This window comes from Macrosteles quadrilineatus, unplaced genomic scaffold (assembly GCF_028750875.1).
Source record: "Macrosteles quadrilineatus isolate MER2022 unplaced genomic scaffold, UCM_ALF_1.0 Scaffold_7__1_contigs__length_78375512, whole genome shotgun sequence".
Taxonomy (NCBI): Eukaryota; Metazoa; Arthropoda; class Insecta; order Hemiptera; family Cicadellidae; genus Macrosteles; species Macrosteles quadrilineatus.
This window is the reverse complement of record NW_026542600.1, coordinates 70,721,695-70,738,267: the sequence shown is the minus strand read 5'-3', so window position 1 is coordinate 70,738,267 and position 16,573 is coordinate 70,721,695. Positions and strand designations below refer to the sequence as shown.

General features: G+C 33.5%; 1 protein-coding gene across 2 annotated transcripts in view; it reads right to left on the bottom strand.

Moving 5' to 3' along the window:
• Positions 1-16,573, bottom strand: part of LOC128997930 (probable nuclear hormone receptor HR3) — a 118,167-nt gene that overhangs the window by 98,043 nt on the left and 3,551 nt on the right. The window contains exon 1 of one of the 2 annotated variants that reach the window (XM_054423770.1): positions 2,376-2,445. The exons of the other annotated variant lie outside the window; for it this stretch is intronic. Coding sequence (XP_054279745.1) covers positions 2,376-2,412 — 37 coding nt within the window. The 5' untranslated portion in view covers positions 2,413-2,445. Of the gene's footprint in view, positions 1-2,375; positions 2,446-16,573 lie in introns of those variants that run through there. 2 annotated transcript variants of the gene reach the window in all.

Here is a 16,573-nt window from a genome sequence, read left to right as displayed (position 1 = left end):
TTTGAAGTTCAATCACGCATTAATTAACTACTGGACGGATTGGGCTGAAATTTGGCATGTTGATAGCTCACATTCCCGATTAACATATAGGCATATTCTTATCTCAAAAATCCTTTCGGGCTCCGCCCCAGTGGCTCTGTAGTTCACCATGTTAACCTTATGAGTATTCATATTTAAAGGGAATTAAAGAATTTAGTCAGCTGTTTCAACTAAAAAATCTTGGTTTTATGATATGCAAAAACATTAATAAGTTTTAAGATTTACCAGCAGGGTGCAGCAGTATTTTTTTGCATTTATAAAAAAAGCTAATTTGAACTAAGCAGCAACAAAAAACTTCAATACGCAATGAGAAATGTTAAAGTAAGATTGTTTATAGTTATGTTTATGTTTAATTTCTTTAATTTATTTTTAATTTATTTATTATTATAATTTATTTATAATTTAATATTTAATTTATTAATTTCATGGATAATTTGTGATATTTTGCGAATATTTAATAATTTTTTTCTCTACATTGTTTAGGTGATGTGGTAGAACATTATGGCTATGGTAGATGTATAACACAGCTCTATAAATAATCTACCGTAAATTTAAAGAAGCAAATTTTATCAAACTGTGTCCTCCCCCATTACAAAGCTTGAGTATTATACTTATATGCCAACCCCGTGCGAAGGACGGGTACTCTGCTAGTCATAAATAATCGTTGAAACTAAAAGAATTTATACCATCAATCGAACACACTTTACAATACGACTAATATTTGTATTTCATGATTGAATATACAAATCAAAACTTTTAAATTAAATCCATCTTTTATCCTTAAAATTCTGTCAGCATTTATAACTGTAAACTTTATATTATAAAAGTCACATATTGTAGTTAGCTTGATCGTTGTCGCAGATCCAACATGTTTTGGGAAAATCCAGAGCGAGTACACTTTTGAGGTCTACACCCAAAATATGTTTTAAGAGTTAAACTCATTTGCTGACAAGCAGATTCAACATATTCCCTTTCATAATTATTCTTCTCATAATTATTCATATTTTGTCATCGTTCCTTGAATTTTACGCCATTTTCTGAATCGATAACTTATAATAATGATACAGTGTCTTTAATTTTGGAATACACTACTGTATTCAAAGACACACGGCACAAACTATTTATTTTAGCTAATGGTATAACGTAAGTTTTTTTGAATGAATACAATTATTTTCTAGTGTATCAAATTAACTGTAATTTACAAGAATGATACGGAATCAGATTGATTAATTTCCATGAATTTCATCTGGTAAGACACATATTTTTGGTTTAAGATCGTATTTCAGACAAGGGTATAATCTCGTATACCTACATTGTTAGTACTTCTAAGGAAATATTTGGTTTACTTAATTGAATATTTCATGTTAACAGTTTTCTATAATCCAACTACTCTATCGTGTGTGGTTGAATCAGTACGCTATTATTTTAGCCTAGTTGCAAGTGTTGTAAAACTTGATTTTATGACTTTTCTTTTATTTTGATAGGCCTACCTTTCATTGTTAATTCCATTGCCTAAGATACTAAAACCTCTCAATAAAATATCGATTTTATGCTGAACGTATAATGATTGATTCGTTCAGTTTCCTTTAAAACTATTTAAACAAAATTCAAAAACATTTATGTATACAATGGAAGGGTTTTTAGTACTGTAATGCTAAGCAAAACTTTGAAAAATGTGTATAATACAAAGCTAAGAATGTAGGGATGCTATTAATTTTTTCTTCCAAAAAATTTTGGGAATCAATCGAGCCGAAGTTATCGTAGGCTGTTTAGAAAATTTCTAAACAGTCAATATTTAAGCTCAGAAGCAAATACGTGATCGCAACACCTTTATTGCAGTGTAGATCTTAAAAGATTGACAGACTAAGAAAGAGACAGTTTTAATTTGATAAATATCAATAAACTAACCTCTGTAACACACAACCATAAAACTGATTCGAAGCGAAGAGCTAAATTTCGGAGGTTGTAATTAACTCGACGATTTAATTTCCAATTTTTAATCAAAAACCTTATGAGTTTAAAACAATATTTACATGTACTTAAATCTTATAAGTAATTAAGCCAGTTTGGTATGATAAAGGAAGCAGTGTATGCAGTACGAATAGAGTTCCCATTGTAAAATCTCTAATAAAAAGTTCTTATAAACCTGGTGTTTACAAAGACTCGGTCCACAAGGTTGAGGGGAGTTTTAATTGAAGCAGTAACGATTTCTCACCCAACGTGTATATGTATGTAAAGTTGAGTTATGTTTGATTTATTTCACATACTACGTTATTAATTGACTACCAGATGACAGTAAAACTCTACTAATATTTATATACGGAGACCAAAGGTACCTTTACTATTGAGCGAGTGAGAGGGCGAATGAGTCATAGGTCTCAGCCCAGGTGACACACACACACGATGGCGACTGATAGTCATCTGATCAGCTGATCGTAGGTGACGCATGCGTAATGAGGGAGGTTCCTTCGATCTGGGACAACTCCCACCCTCTTACGACACCCCCTGTACATAGTGCATGGCGGTACGGTACACAAAACTGCACAACCGTGCAGTACATTCTCATGTACATAGCCACTACATAAAAGTGCAGTACATTCTCATGTACACGACCACTACATAACAGTGCAGCACATTCTCATGTACACGACCACTACATAACAGTGCAGCACATTCCCATGTACACCCCCACTACATAACAGTGCAGCACATTCTCATGTACACCACCACTACATAACAGTGCAGCATATTCTCATGTACACCCCCACTACATAACAGTGCAGCATATTCTCATGTACACCACCACTACATAACAGTGCAGCACATTCTCATGTACACCCCCACTACATAACAGTGCAGCACATTCTCATGTACACCACCACTACATAACAGTGCAGCACATTCCCATGTACACCCCCACTACATAACAGTGCAGCACATTCTCATGTACACCCCCACTACATAACAGTGCAGCACATTCTCATGTACACCCCACTACATAACAGTGCAGCACATTCTCATGTACACCCCCACTACATAACAGTGCAGCACATTCCCATCTACACCACCACTACATAACAGTGCAGCACATTCCCATGTACACCCCCACTACATAACAGTGCAGCACATTCCCATGTACACCCCCACTACTTAACAGTTCGGTACATTCTCATGTACACCCCCACTACACAACAGTGCAGCACAATCCCATGTACACCCCCCACTACATAACAGTGCAGCACATTCTCATGTACACCCCCACTATATAACAGTGCAGCACATTCCCATGTACACCCCCCACTACATAACAGTGCAGCACATTCTCATGTACACCCCCACTGCATAACAGTGCAGCACATTCCCATGTACACCACCACTACATAACAATGCAGTAAACTGCATACAAGTACAGTACACCCTGTACCAGTACAGAAGAATATGTTTACACTACCAACGAGTGTTTAGATTTAGCAGCTAATGACCGTTTTAATCTTACTTTTTACGAGAGTTTTTTATTGTAACTTTGTGTACGCATTAACAATATTTATATCTATGCCAATTGTCAAATGTGTGTCCTTATTAAAAAAAATATTCTGTCTTACATAATTTAAAACACTTTTTAAACATGTTGCTAACCAGAAATTTTCTTGGGTATTGACTACCAGCCATGATTGCTGGTAAACGAGCTGCTAGAGCGTGCTGAACTACAATGTGTGTCGAGTAAACGGTATCATTCATTATTTTTCTAATACTCATCATTTCAAATCACGTGGCAAATAGTTGGAAACAGCTGACTTCCATAACGCCAGCTGGAATGCGTGGAAGGGGCGATTCGTCCAAGAGTGGGTTTCTGACTTGATGAAAGCCTGTCACTTTTCGTTATGTTTTGGAGACGTTTGTTCCTAACACAGATGAAATTATAATACGTCGAATATTTGCATCAAAGTGTCATCAAGCATCCTCACGAATTCTTATCGGGTTTTTATTGTAACTTTTTTACGTAATCAAAGAAGAGAATGGCGAGTAACAAAGTTCTACAAAACACCTCATTCTACACTCATCCTTCAATCATATTCAGGATAAAACAAGTAGAATTGTGTCCATGTCTAAATTTACAATAATAAAATGCACTAGGAGCTTAGAAAGTCTTTAAAACTTATAGTTAGGCCTAATTCTTTTCTGACTAGGGACATTAAGTCCGAGTTTAAAACTTTACTAAAAATAAAATAAAACAATTTCACGGAAGAATAAGCATAAAGTAAACTGAGCTTAAAACATTGCTACAGCTAAAATAAATTGACACTGTGACCTATGTAATTGGTACAATAATGTGTTATGGTACACAATAAAATAAAAAATAACGTATCTCCTTCCTACATTGGGAGACTGATACGCCAGATGTATTAAGTTTCGGCTTTTACAAATCTTGAGTTCTAAACTATATATATATAGATAGTTTTGGTTTACTTATACAACCCAGGTCAATATAAAAGCCAACAATCACAAATGCTCAATAATCTAACATTTCGCCAAGCTGATCACTTTTAAAGAAAGATAAAGTATTAAATTACACTCGTGTGTAAACAAAAACTTAAGCCCCCACGGTCCCTAAAACAGGAATTAATATTCCAAAACACATTTCTAAGATTGGAAGGTGTATGCTTAAAGTCACATGATAATCACAATCAATGACTAAATTGTGGAAAAGTCTAATCCGAAGAAACCTACGTTCACGTAAAGAAATAACATGAATTTAAGCAGGTGACAACTTTTGGGAAATGGAAATTAGGTGTATTTTAATTAGTGGCATTTCGAGAACTAATGTAGTGTTGAGTCGAGACGGAGTTGGAATCAATACAACCCCGACGTCGCCCCTCCCACCCCCTGACTGACATATTAAAGGGGAAGGAGCCAAGGAGAGATGCACACACAATCAATTGTGCAAATCTTCAAAAGCGTCTTTTTTATTCGCTCCATTTAAACTAAAATGTTGTCTCACATGTTTTTGTGCATTCACAAACTGCACTTACATAACTAAGGTAACATACAAGGCATTTACATGCTTTGAGGAAGAAATTGAAAATTTTTTTGGAAGGAAATTTTAATTTGCTTTAGTTGTAGACGTATTAAAAACGAGAAGTCAACAAGTGACAACAAAGAAGGATCTTGGAGTTCGTCAGGAGATAGGTAGGAGCATTTAAATTAAAACACACGGAGAATACTTTAATTTAAGGGTAAGAAAATTGAGGGTTTATTTGAGGAGAATTACTTATACAATAAAACCCCACAATGAAGGAGCAAGTTTTAAACTAAAATAATAATTTGCGATTAAGTTGTTTTTTCTGTCACAACCTAATGCTGCCTTATACCATTTCCTTATATAACCTGACGCTGCCTTATAGCTTCTCCCGATACTACCTTATAGATTCTCCTGATATAACCTGATGCCACCTTATAGATTCTCCTGATATAACCTGATGCTACCTTATAGATTCTCCTGATATAACCTGATGCTACCTTATAGATTCTCCTGATATAACATGATGCTGCCTTATAGATTCTCCTGATATAACATGATGCTGCCTTGTAGATTCTCCTGATATAACTGGATGCTACCTTATAGATTCTCCTGATATAACCGGATGCTACCTTATAGATTCTCCTGATGTAACCTGATGCTACCTTATAGATTCTCCTGATATAATCTGATGCTACCTCATAGATTCGCCTGATACAACCTGATGCTACCTTATAGATTTGCCTGATATAATCTGGTGCTACCTTATAGATTCTCCTGATATAACCTGATGCTACCATATAACTTCTCTTGATATAACCTGATGCTATAGATTCTCCTGATATAACCTGATGCTACCTGATGTTACCTCATAGCTTCTCCTGATATAACCTGATGCTACCTTATAGATTCTCCTGATATAACATGATGCTACCTCATAGCTTCTCCTGATATAACCTTATGCTACCTTATATATTCTCCTGATATAACCTGATGCTGCCTTATAGATACTCCTGATAAAACCTGATGTTGCCTTATAGATTCTCCTAATTTAACCTGATGGTACCTTATAGATTCGCCTGATATAACCTTATGCTACTATCTAGCTTCTCCTGATATAACCCGTTGCTACCTTATAGATTCTCCTAATATAACCTGATGCTACCTTATAGATTCGCCTGATATAATCTGATGCTATCTTATAGATTTGCCTGATATACTCTGATGCTACCTTATAGATTCGCCTGATATAACATGATGCTACCTTATAGATTTGCCTGATATATTCTGATGCTAACTTATAGATTCTCCCGATATAATCTGATGCTACCTTATAGATCTGATATAATCTGATGCTGCCTTATAGATTCTCCTGATATAACCTAATGCTACCTTATATATTCTCCCGATATAATCTGATGCTACCTTATAGATCTGATATAATCTGATGTTGCCTTATAGATTCTCCTAATATAACCTGATGGTACCTTATAGATTCTCATGATATTACCTGGTGCTACCTTATAGATTCGTCTGATATAACCTTATGCTACTATCTAGCTTCTCCTGATATAACCTGATGCTACCATATAGCTTCTCTTGATATAACCCGATGCTACCATATAGCTTCTCTTGATATAACCTCATGCTACCTTATAGATTCTCCTGATATAACCTGATGCTACCTCATAGAGTTGGCTGATATACTCTGATGCTACCTTATAGATTCGCCTGATATAACATGATGCTACCTTATAGATTTGCCTGATATATTCTGATGCTAACTTCTAGATTCTCCTGATATAACCTGATGCTACCTTATAGATTCTCCTGATATAACCTCGTGCTACCTTACAGATTCTCCTGATACAACCTGATGATACCTTATAGATTCACCTGATATAATCTGATGGTACCTTATAGATTCACTTGATATAAGCATACACTTAAATAATCAACAACCATCTCTGAATAGTGATTTATAAGAGTCTATGCTGCAAACTGATGATGAAAACAACATTGGTGCACATTAATAAAAAAATTGTTGGTACAGTTATAGAAAAAATAAGAATGACAGCCAAGCTAATAAATACATAAAAAATGAAGAAATACTTTTTTTATAAATACTATTTAGGGTTTAATTGAAAGGAAAGAAAAACACAAGGATCTGAGAATATAATTTGGTGACCTTGATTCATTTTTCTTGTATAATTTATTTTAACGTAACCTGGCGTAACCTGGTTATATGGCGTTGTATAAAAACAGGCTCAGCCCAGCATAAAACTATGCTTTCGGCTGGATACTAAGCAACAATCCATAATTCTCAGATTCCTTGTAATTTAGTTAGAATGAATGGAAGGTCGAAGGGTGAGGACGATTCGAGTTGGGAGGTCATTGACCCAAGGTACAGGTGCGAGGTCACAAGTTCATGCCTGGTATACCCCTGTCACAGCTAACCTACGTACCTGAGTCCTCTTCACTTTCCATTATTAAATTAATTATATTAATAATGCCATCAAGAAGAAGGATAATACGTCAGACATTCAAATCAATACCGCTCCGGATATTCTAGGAACCAGCCGAACACCAAATGTTTTGTAATCATTCATATCAAGGAAATAGGATACATAGTTTCTCATTGATATCCAAGGATACTAAATTTCACTACAGCTAAGCATTATTGGGTAGGGGTATGGCTCGATTTGATTGTAAGAACTACTGACAATACTACTCAATTATGAAGATGTATTGAGAGATTTTTCTCTAAATTCGTTCAGGTATAATGGCTCGAGTAGAGAGCTTCGTTCATCAATTAAAATTCAAAATTGTGCAGTGAAAGTATATAGAGAAATGTATAAGTTAATCAAGTTGTTCACCTCCTGGATTGAAACTTGATACTAAATAAATAGATTAGTTACCTTTAAATTAATTAATTATTAATTAAGATGGGGACGCCACCTAGGCGCATATCTTTATTGTCATCATTCCTATACTGTAGTTCTTAATAGACTATACTTTAAGGCCTGTTGTCCAATTGTCAAGTCTTCCGTCTTCTTATTTCTTCTGAACACTTCTTGCCATCGTCACGAATAAATTAAGTTTAAATGAACCGTAAATAAGTAAATAAAAATATTTGTACACATATACACCACATAGAAACGATAATTATCTAAAAAAATAGGATTAACTGCTGTAAAAGGTAACTTAACCTATTAATTTAGAATAAAATGTAATATTTATAAAATATGTATTTTTTTGAGACGACAATAACAAAGTTATGAATGATTAATACTGTATAATTATTGCCCTCGAATTTACTAATTATAAATTATAACTCATAAGGAACCCAGGAACAATCTAAGAACTTCGTTTACAAGATAATAAATAACCAGTATTTCTCTTATAGTATTTCTCACTACAGTACTATAAATTCTGAGGTTGCTTATCTTTCTTGAAAATACAGTTACATTTAAATGGTGAGGAAATCGACCAATGTGGATCTACACGAATTAAGCTTTCCAAAGACTCATAATAAAATCGGTCCAGTAGAACTATTGATTTAGTTGTACAGATTTTCAAAACTAAATGTTATATGATATACTACACGAGTAGATGAACTAATATAATTATTTAATACTCTAACAATTATGTTATACTCTGTTCACAAAATTTAGATGGTCCAAGGGGAATTTCCCCCACTAATTTTTTTACTAAATAAATATGGCGCAGCAAATTTATATTTTGGCAAACCTCAACTTTTGAGCTATTATTTTAAAATGTAGGTTCAAGTGGAGGTGATAGATTTCTTCCCTAAAACCGCCTATATTTTGTGAACGGGGTATAGTTAATTTACAAGTTTTATACATACTGCACTCAGCCAGTGCTAGAGGCCCTTTTCTCATCCCTCCAACTGACAAGCATACCCCTCGTAATTAATTAATAGTTTATGAGTGGTTTTAAACAATTATAAATTAAGAAATAAAGATAAATAATTGACGTTTGTGAGCACAAGCTACGAACATTATCTAACAGTTGATGGTAAACCAATCAATAACCACAGTTGATTCATCTTATAAAGTAAATGCTCATGAAACAATCAAAAAGGTTAAACTATTAAACAGAATTTCACCCAGATTTAAAATACCCATTAAGTTCCCTGTTCTAAAACAGTTTTTCGCAACATCAATTTAGCGGATGTAGCGATAACAGGGGATTTATAATACAGTAATTTTTTTGGAAGAAGACAACTTAATTAACAAACCAACACAATATTTAAAAAATGAATGTGTGCATAATGTGCGCAATTTATTTATTGTAGTTATTTTCCTGCTTTTTCTGAAGTATAGCGTACATTGATTTGAGGCGGGACACATTTGAGGTCATTTTAACAATACACAGAACTTGAAGCATATAGGTGATAAGAGTGACAAGAAATGCTAAAATGTGACATTTTACGTGAATAAACCAGTTCTACTTTTGGATGTTAAATCACCACAAATAAAGCTTTCGTGACAGTTACTGTCTTTTAAAAATATTTTTTTGACCAACACACGGTACAACTAGACTGGATGAAAAATGGTTTATTGTATTTTTATTTTTTGTCTTGCACGATACGGCATACATAAATCATGGAAGGTATGACAATTTTGTAAATAGTACCGTACAGTACTTTTATTATCATTGACCTCACTATAGTAACATAACATAAACTATCCTGACCGCCACAGCGCGCTGTATAAAATGCCAATAATTAGACTTAAAGTGCCGTACCTTGCTGCTTGCTGCGTTTATATTTACAAAGCAAACAGATAGTCTGTTATCATTATTTTACGTGAAATACACGAAAATGTAAAATTTTAAGGTGTAAAAATAAATGCATTGTTTTTGTTCAAAGAAGTTTCTACTCTTTCAACTTAAGTGTTGTGTTTTTACAGAAAATTTAGCTTTCTCTATCCTATAGCATCAAGAAAATGCCCTTGTAATTTTACCAACACTGCGTGGCTTAAAAAAAATTAAAATCATGGTGGATCCAAAAATAAAAATTACTTCACTTTGGAGGATCCCTGTTTTCATGTTTCCTTTAAATCTATGTATGATGAGTGTTGAGTGTGCTAGGATGTAACCATCCTAGCACACTATTTGCCACAATTTGACTCACTGGACATAAGAGTCAAAAACCGTCGTTACACAGCTAAAACACATGGCTACCATGGTACTTCAAATTATTGTACCTAAGAATAGTTTTACCAAATTAAAAATATACAGGGTGGTCTGGACCTAGCGTTAAACATTTTTTGGGTGGTAGAGCAACATTTTTTGTGAAAATCAAAATTTCTTAGTTCTAATAAATTTAAATAGCAAGTCTGAAGCTTTGGGCTTACCAAAAGCTGTCTATTCTTACACAGAATTTAATAGAGAATATGATGGTAGTGTCAAAGTTATAAAAATGTATGAAAATACTAGAGGAATTTTAAAATTTTGTGCAAATGTACAGGGTTTTCTAAACAAATCAAAATAATGTTTCTGCAAGTGGGTGTATAAAATATATATTTTTTTTTTAATTGTGGATTTGTGTCACACTTGTGTTGCTCAACCACCCGAAAAAATTTTTAACGCTAGGTCCAGACCACCCTGTATATAATAACACGTGGTCTGTAGTTTAAATACTCACACCTGCATAGTTAAGGCAATGAGTTAGACCATTGACTATACACAGAATAGACTTCCCATCCAGTTAAAAAACATTGAAGCCAAAAAACGTGGTGCAACTGTTGAGAGGGTCTTACTAATGACAATATTCTGTGTCAAGTGATAAATCAATCAGCTGTTGGCGTTTATTTTAATTAATATTTACATCAATACACTAGTACCCTCTGGTGAGGTGGTCCTGAACTTAATAAATTTTCTTGGCTAATGTTTACATAGGATGGGAAGTCTACTCTGTGTATAGTCAATGTTTAGATTGAATACATTTTACGGTAAATATTTACTTGAGGGTGACCAAGCGTTCTATAGTAAGTTATATATCATTAGAAACTAGTATTTTACCTGAAAAAATGGTGCAAAAATTTTTCTGCTGCCACAGAAGCTAAATTTACTACGATTTTTTAAAGTTTATTTTAATGTTTTATTAGGTAATTGAATCTCCACTAGCCAACAATGTTTACACTGTAAAATCAAAGTTAATAAGCACAATTCACATTTATTGATTGATTATATGCCATTTTAATGTAAATATTACCCTCACAACCCACACTTAGAAAGGTAATAATGCTTATAACTTATGTATTATATTTGATTAAAATTAATTAACATTAATAAACACCTCTAGTTCGGACATATTTAATCTGGATCTGGGGACTAGATTATGAAAATTTAAGAAGGAATTCATTTAACTTACTTCTCTTTACTTAACTGAGTGGCTTAACTAAGGTTTTGACCATGTAACCGTTATGTCCCATTATGATAATAGTGTACAGGTAGTGGCAGTTTTAATAAAATTAATAAAAATCAAATTGAAACTATTCTAACCTAACCTAACCTAACCAAACTTCTCGTACAGTTTAAAATTTGTTTATAAGTTTAAAAAGACATGTGAGGTTGGTAGGTTGGATGTTATGTTGACTCGTGACTGTATTAAGTCCTTTGAAGGTAGGTTAGATTAGGGAAGTTAAAGTTTAGGTTATAATGTATCGAGTTCTTGATTTATATTATCTCCAGACTGTTTATGCACTTTGTAAAAAGTACTACAAACACAATAAATAATAATTTCAAAAATGCGCAGCAAAGTGCATAAACAGTCTGGAGATAATATAAATCAACAACTCGATTCATTATAACCTAAACTTTACCTTCCTAATCTAACCTAACTTCAAAACACTTAATACAGTCACGAGTCCGCATAACACCCAACCTATCCACCTCACATGTCTAAATAAGAACTTAAGTAGTTCACACTCAGTTGAATTTATAAATGCCTCTACATCTTTGTATAAACTTACTCTTTGTCATATTAGGTTTCTTCTTCTTCCCTAGAAGATCCTTTCAATTTCAATCGTTCATGTTAGTGTTTTGTGATGGTCAGTCAACTCACAGTAAAGTTATGGCGACAGAGATCAGCCAACAAGAGGCATTACATTAATAAACTTCAAAAAATCGTAGTAAATTCAGTTTTTGTGGCAGCAGAAACATTTTTGCACCATTATTTTCAGGTAAAAATCTAGTTTCTAATGATATATAACTTACTATAGAACGCTTGGTCACCCTCAAGTAAATAATTACCCATTTTACTAAAGACCCTATGTTTTTAACGGATTCAAAGCCACCTAAAACAATAAAGATTTGAACAAACGACGTGGCGTTGTGGGTCGTGGTAGCAGCAGAGTGCGCCAGTGCGGAAAGCCTTGGTCATCAGTTGACTCACTGATGATAGCTGACTCAACGCAACCAAAAGTTGACTCCCGCACATGTTCGCTGAGTCCGCACTATTGGCAAGAAGTAGTTCGGGTTTCTAATAGTCGGGGTGAATGACAGCGAACTATTCTTCGACCGACAATGTCGGCAGAACCGAATGTTTCACTTACACGCTGATTCGTTTCTATATTATTAATTGTGTCTCTTCCGTTATAGTCTTTTATGGTTTTAAAACACCAGGTTTTCAGATTTATAGTCAAACACGTCTTAAGAGTGTGCTGTAAATTGCCGAATTCTGTTGTATGTGTTACCGAAGAGGTGCATACAGGCATTAAAATACTTCCTGAAGCTGTTTAGGCAAAGTATGAAATGTAACAATGACACTAGTACATAGTCAATATACAGGGTGGCTGAAAAGTAACTTGCACCCCCCTTAACTTTTCAACCATTTGAGATAATGAACCATGGCAGTTCAAAATTACTTTAAATAACCATTGTCTCAATCATTTTTAGCTGCCGTTTTGTTATTAATGGTCCGATTTCTATTTTCTTTATGTTAATTGTTATGTTTCGTCAAGACCTACAAAATTATACCAAACTCGACTATGCTTGCTATTTGAAAATTTTGAGCTACCCCCTACCCCCGCTACCCCTAAGGGCGAAATTTTCAAAACTGACCATATTATTGTAGCCCTTCTTATCCAAACAAGTTGCCGCAAACCGATTTCAAATATCTCAAATGGTTGAAAAGTTAAGGAAGGTGCAAGTTACTTTTCAGCCACCCTGTATAATTACTGGCATCAGGTGGTCGATATAGGGGATGTCTACTTCAGTATCAAAAGTCAATGGTTAAAGATTATAGGATAAAATGTGCATTTCATTTTAGCAAGGAAACAATTTACAAGTTGATTGAAAGATCAAATCAAATCATAAAACCCACAGTGTTTAGCCCTATTCATGTAAACACCACATACAAACAAAGCTTATGTTTTGTCCCTCTCCCCCTTTTTAACTGGGTTAAGTAAAATTTTTTATTCCTCGTAAATAATGTCATTCAAGTGATGTATTTGAACTACTTGACATTTTACGTCTCTTGGATAATTCATGGAATACTCGTTCCAGTATTTCTTCAGAGATCGATTGAATTTAGTTGGTGATGTCTTGCCTCTAAGCAAATATTGGGGGTGACTTACAAAAAACATTGAATAGCCCCATAGAAACCACAGATGAAAAACTACGATGATCATACTATCCAGGGTATGACTCAATTCACCTATATTAAATACAAATATGTCTTTGCTAATAGGGTTTAAAACAGTAAAATATTTCACTTATATGTCAACATTTTTGCATCTTCTCCAGGAGAAGTATCGAATTTCCGATGTGTAATTCTATGTTATATTCGTACATAAGCCAATATTAATCCTTAACGTATCTTCTTCTATACATTTTTGTTTTCTGGGATAAAATCACGTTGATTTGTAAGAGTTGTTTTGGTTTGAGAATCAAGGATCATTTCATTTCATTTCATTTTATTTTTTTTTCATTTCATTTCAAGGATGGGACAACTTGCCACTAGTTTATTGCTTGAGTAAAGATACTGAAGAAATCAGCTGTTGGTAAAATCAAATTTTTGAAACCGATGAACTCATGATTTTACGAAAAGGACCTGTGAACTAGCCCTCAAAAATTCAAAGGATTATTTATTTATAAGTTACGTATAACAACTTTAAAATAAACCAGGAGTTAAAATTAACCATTTTGTTAATGTCCAGCAGGTGCAGGATGAATTCGAAATCAAAATTTCAGATGCAAATAAAGTCACTCACGCTCAAAATTTATAATATGAATCACTAATGGAATGAAATTGGCATTCAAGTAAGACTAATATTATGAATTTCAACAAAACTTGAATACGTTTTATCTCATTTGTAATCACACAACTAAAACAGCACTACGGGTCAAGTTAATTGATTTCGTGAGAATAAAATAAATATAACAACAATTAAATTCAATACTGACTCTAAGACTTTGATTTTACTTAATTTTTCCAAATGAAGCATTTTGTTAAGACTTCTAGGGTTACATATAAATTACTTCCTTTAAAATTTGGCATTATTATTTCTGCAAACATTTTGTGAAGTTGATAAGGCTATAGTTTAGTTTTAATGCAATAAGAAAAAGTTACAATCAATACGTATATTTTTAAACTCTAATAAATATCTTTTCTCAGATGAATATAATTGCATGCCCACTGTAACTTTTGTTTTCAAATTATTTTTTAAAGTATACTATTCAATTGTTATTTTAGATATTAATCTTAAACTATGACAATCTTACAGAACAGAACTTTTTAAATAGAAACCATAAAAAATGCCTCTTAAAAATGAATTATTTCCAACTCTCAATATTTTTTGGATACTAAATTACTTTGGAAATTATTGCTACCTGTTCTTTTGAACTAATAAAAATTGTATTTTATTACTGTAAAATTTAACGTTTATATATCATGGTAACTTAAAATCAGTTGGTCCTAAATACACCCTATGACGCAACCCTTCAATAATTCAATTGGCTGAATTGCTTGTCTAATAGTAAAAAGGTTGTCGGTTTGATACTGAGAAAAGTCAGTAGCTTTTTGAAGGTTCGAAACTGGACTCAGCTGATCCTAAATTGGGCTTTTAAATAAATGATCCTGGCTAATAAAAACAGCTGATATTATATACGGATCCTTCATGCACATTTGGGTTATAAGACGTACATAGGTGGCGTCCCCTTCTCAATTGGTGACATAATAATATATTTTTAAATAAAATAATTGCTGTTCCCGTTCATGCTGTAAGTAGTGAATTAAACTTTGTAATTTTATTTTCTTTTGACGGAAACCTCATTTCAAAAGGTTTTCACTTTGTCCACTTCTATCACTTTAATCACAGCAACACAGTTTATTTGAAAATAATTTTTAAAATAGCAGAGAAATAATGGAAAATACGGGATATACCCGCGGTACCGTTGACTTGCCGCTGTAACGGCGCGGGCCGCACGCGGACGGCACCGTTATACGAGCGTCTCTACGCTACCGTTATCCCCCCTCCCGCACCTCCAAAAACTTATCATCGCTGGAAACAACGGGTCAAACCTGTTTGATATTGTGCGGCTTAAGAGGATTCCTGTACATTCGAAGTTAAAAGATTATTGTGCTGCTATCAATCTTCCCTAAAATAATCAATTCCTGATCTGTTAATTAAATCGGTTTGAAATTGTTTGATATTGTGCGTCTAGAGAGGATTCCTGTACATTCAACGTTGAAAAATGACTTTACTGCTATTAATCTTCCCTAAAATAATCTTATCCTAATAATAATAATTTCATTCCTAAAAAGGAACATTTTATCACCTCGCTCAAATAAAAAAAAGATTTCTGCACATTCCAGGTTTAAAATAAGATTGAACAGTACTACATATTTACCTTCTAAAAGTTAGTTCCACTCTTAAATCCTCAAACAGATAATGTATTCAGATATTTTTCTAATAGAAAATAAGTAAGATCTGCAATATACCTGCCTCTTTTGAGTTATTAACTTGTGTTTTTATTTCATGAAAATTTGAGGATTCGTAAAAATGTTTCCAAAGAACAATAACAAGTATGAAATACTAACATATTCACACATTTAATTTTAATCACAATACCAATAGTAGTTATTTTAGAACATCGATTTTGTTGTCTCCAAACAAGGTTTATTTAAGCCATTGGTAGGCTACTTCGGTAATTATAAGGAGGTTACCCTTAAAAAGCGCGCTGCGGCGCTTATGCTAGGTTGGGTTATCATAAATCGAAAGTATGACTCATCTGGTATCGTTCGATTCATAACGAATTGAGGAAATTCCTACAAACATATTTATGATAACTCAACCTAACATAACCGCCGCAGCGCGCTGTAAAATGTGTGGCCTCCGTATAATACCAAAGTACCAAGTCATTTCATCCACCAGTTGTTATGAATTTTGGAACTCTTATCCGTCTAGTTTTATATATACTTAACTAAACTTTTGTGTACTATATATAAGTAAATATTTATAAGTAAACCCTTATGTAAAAATACAT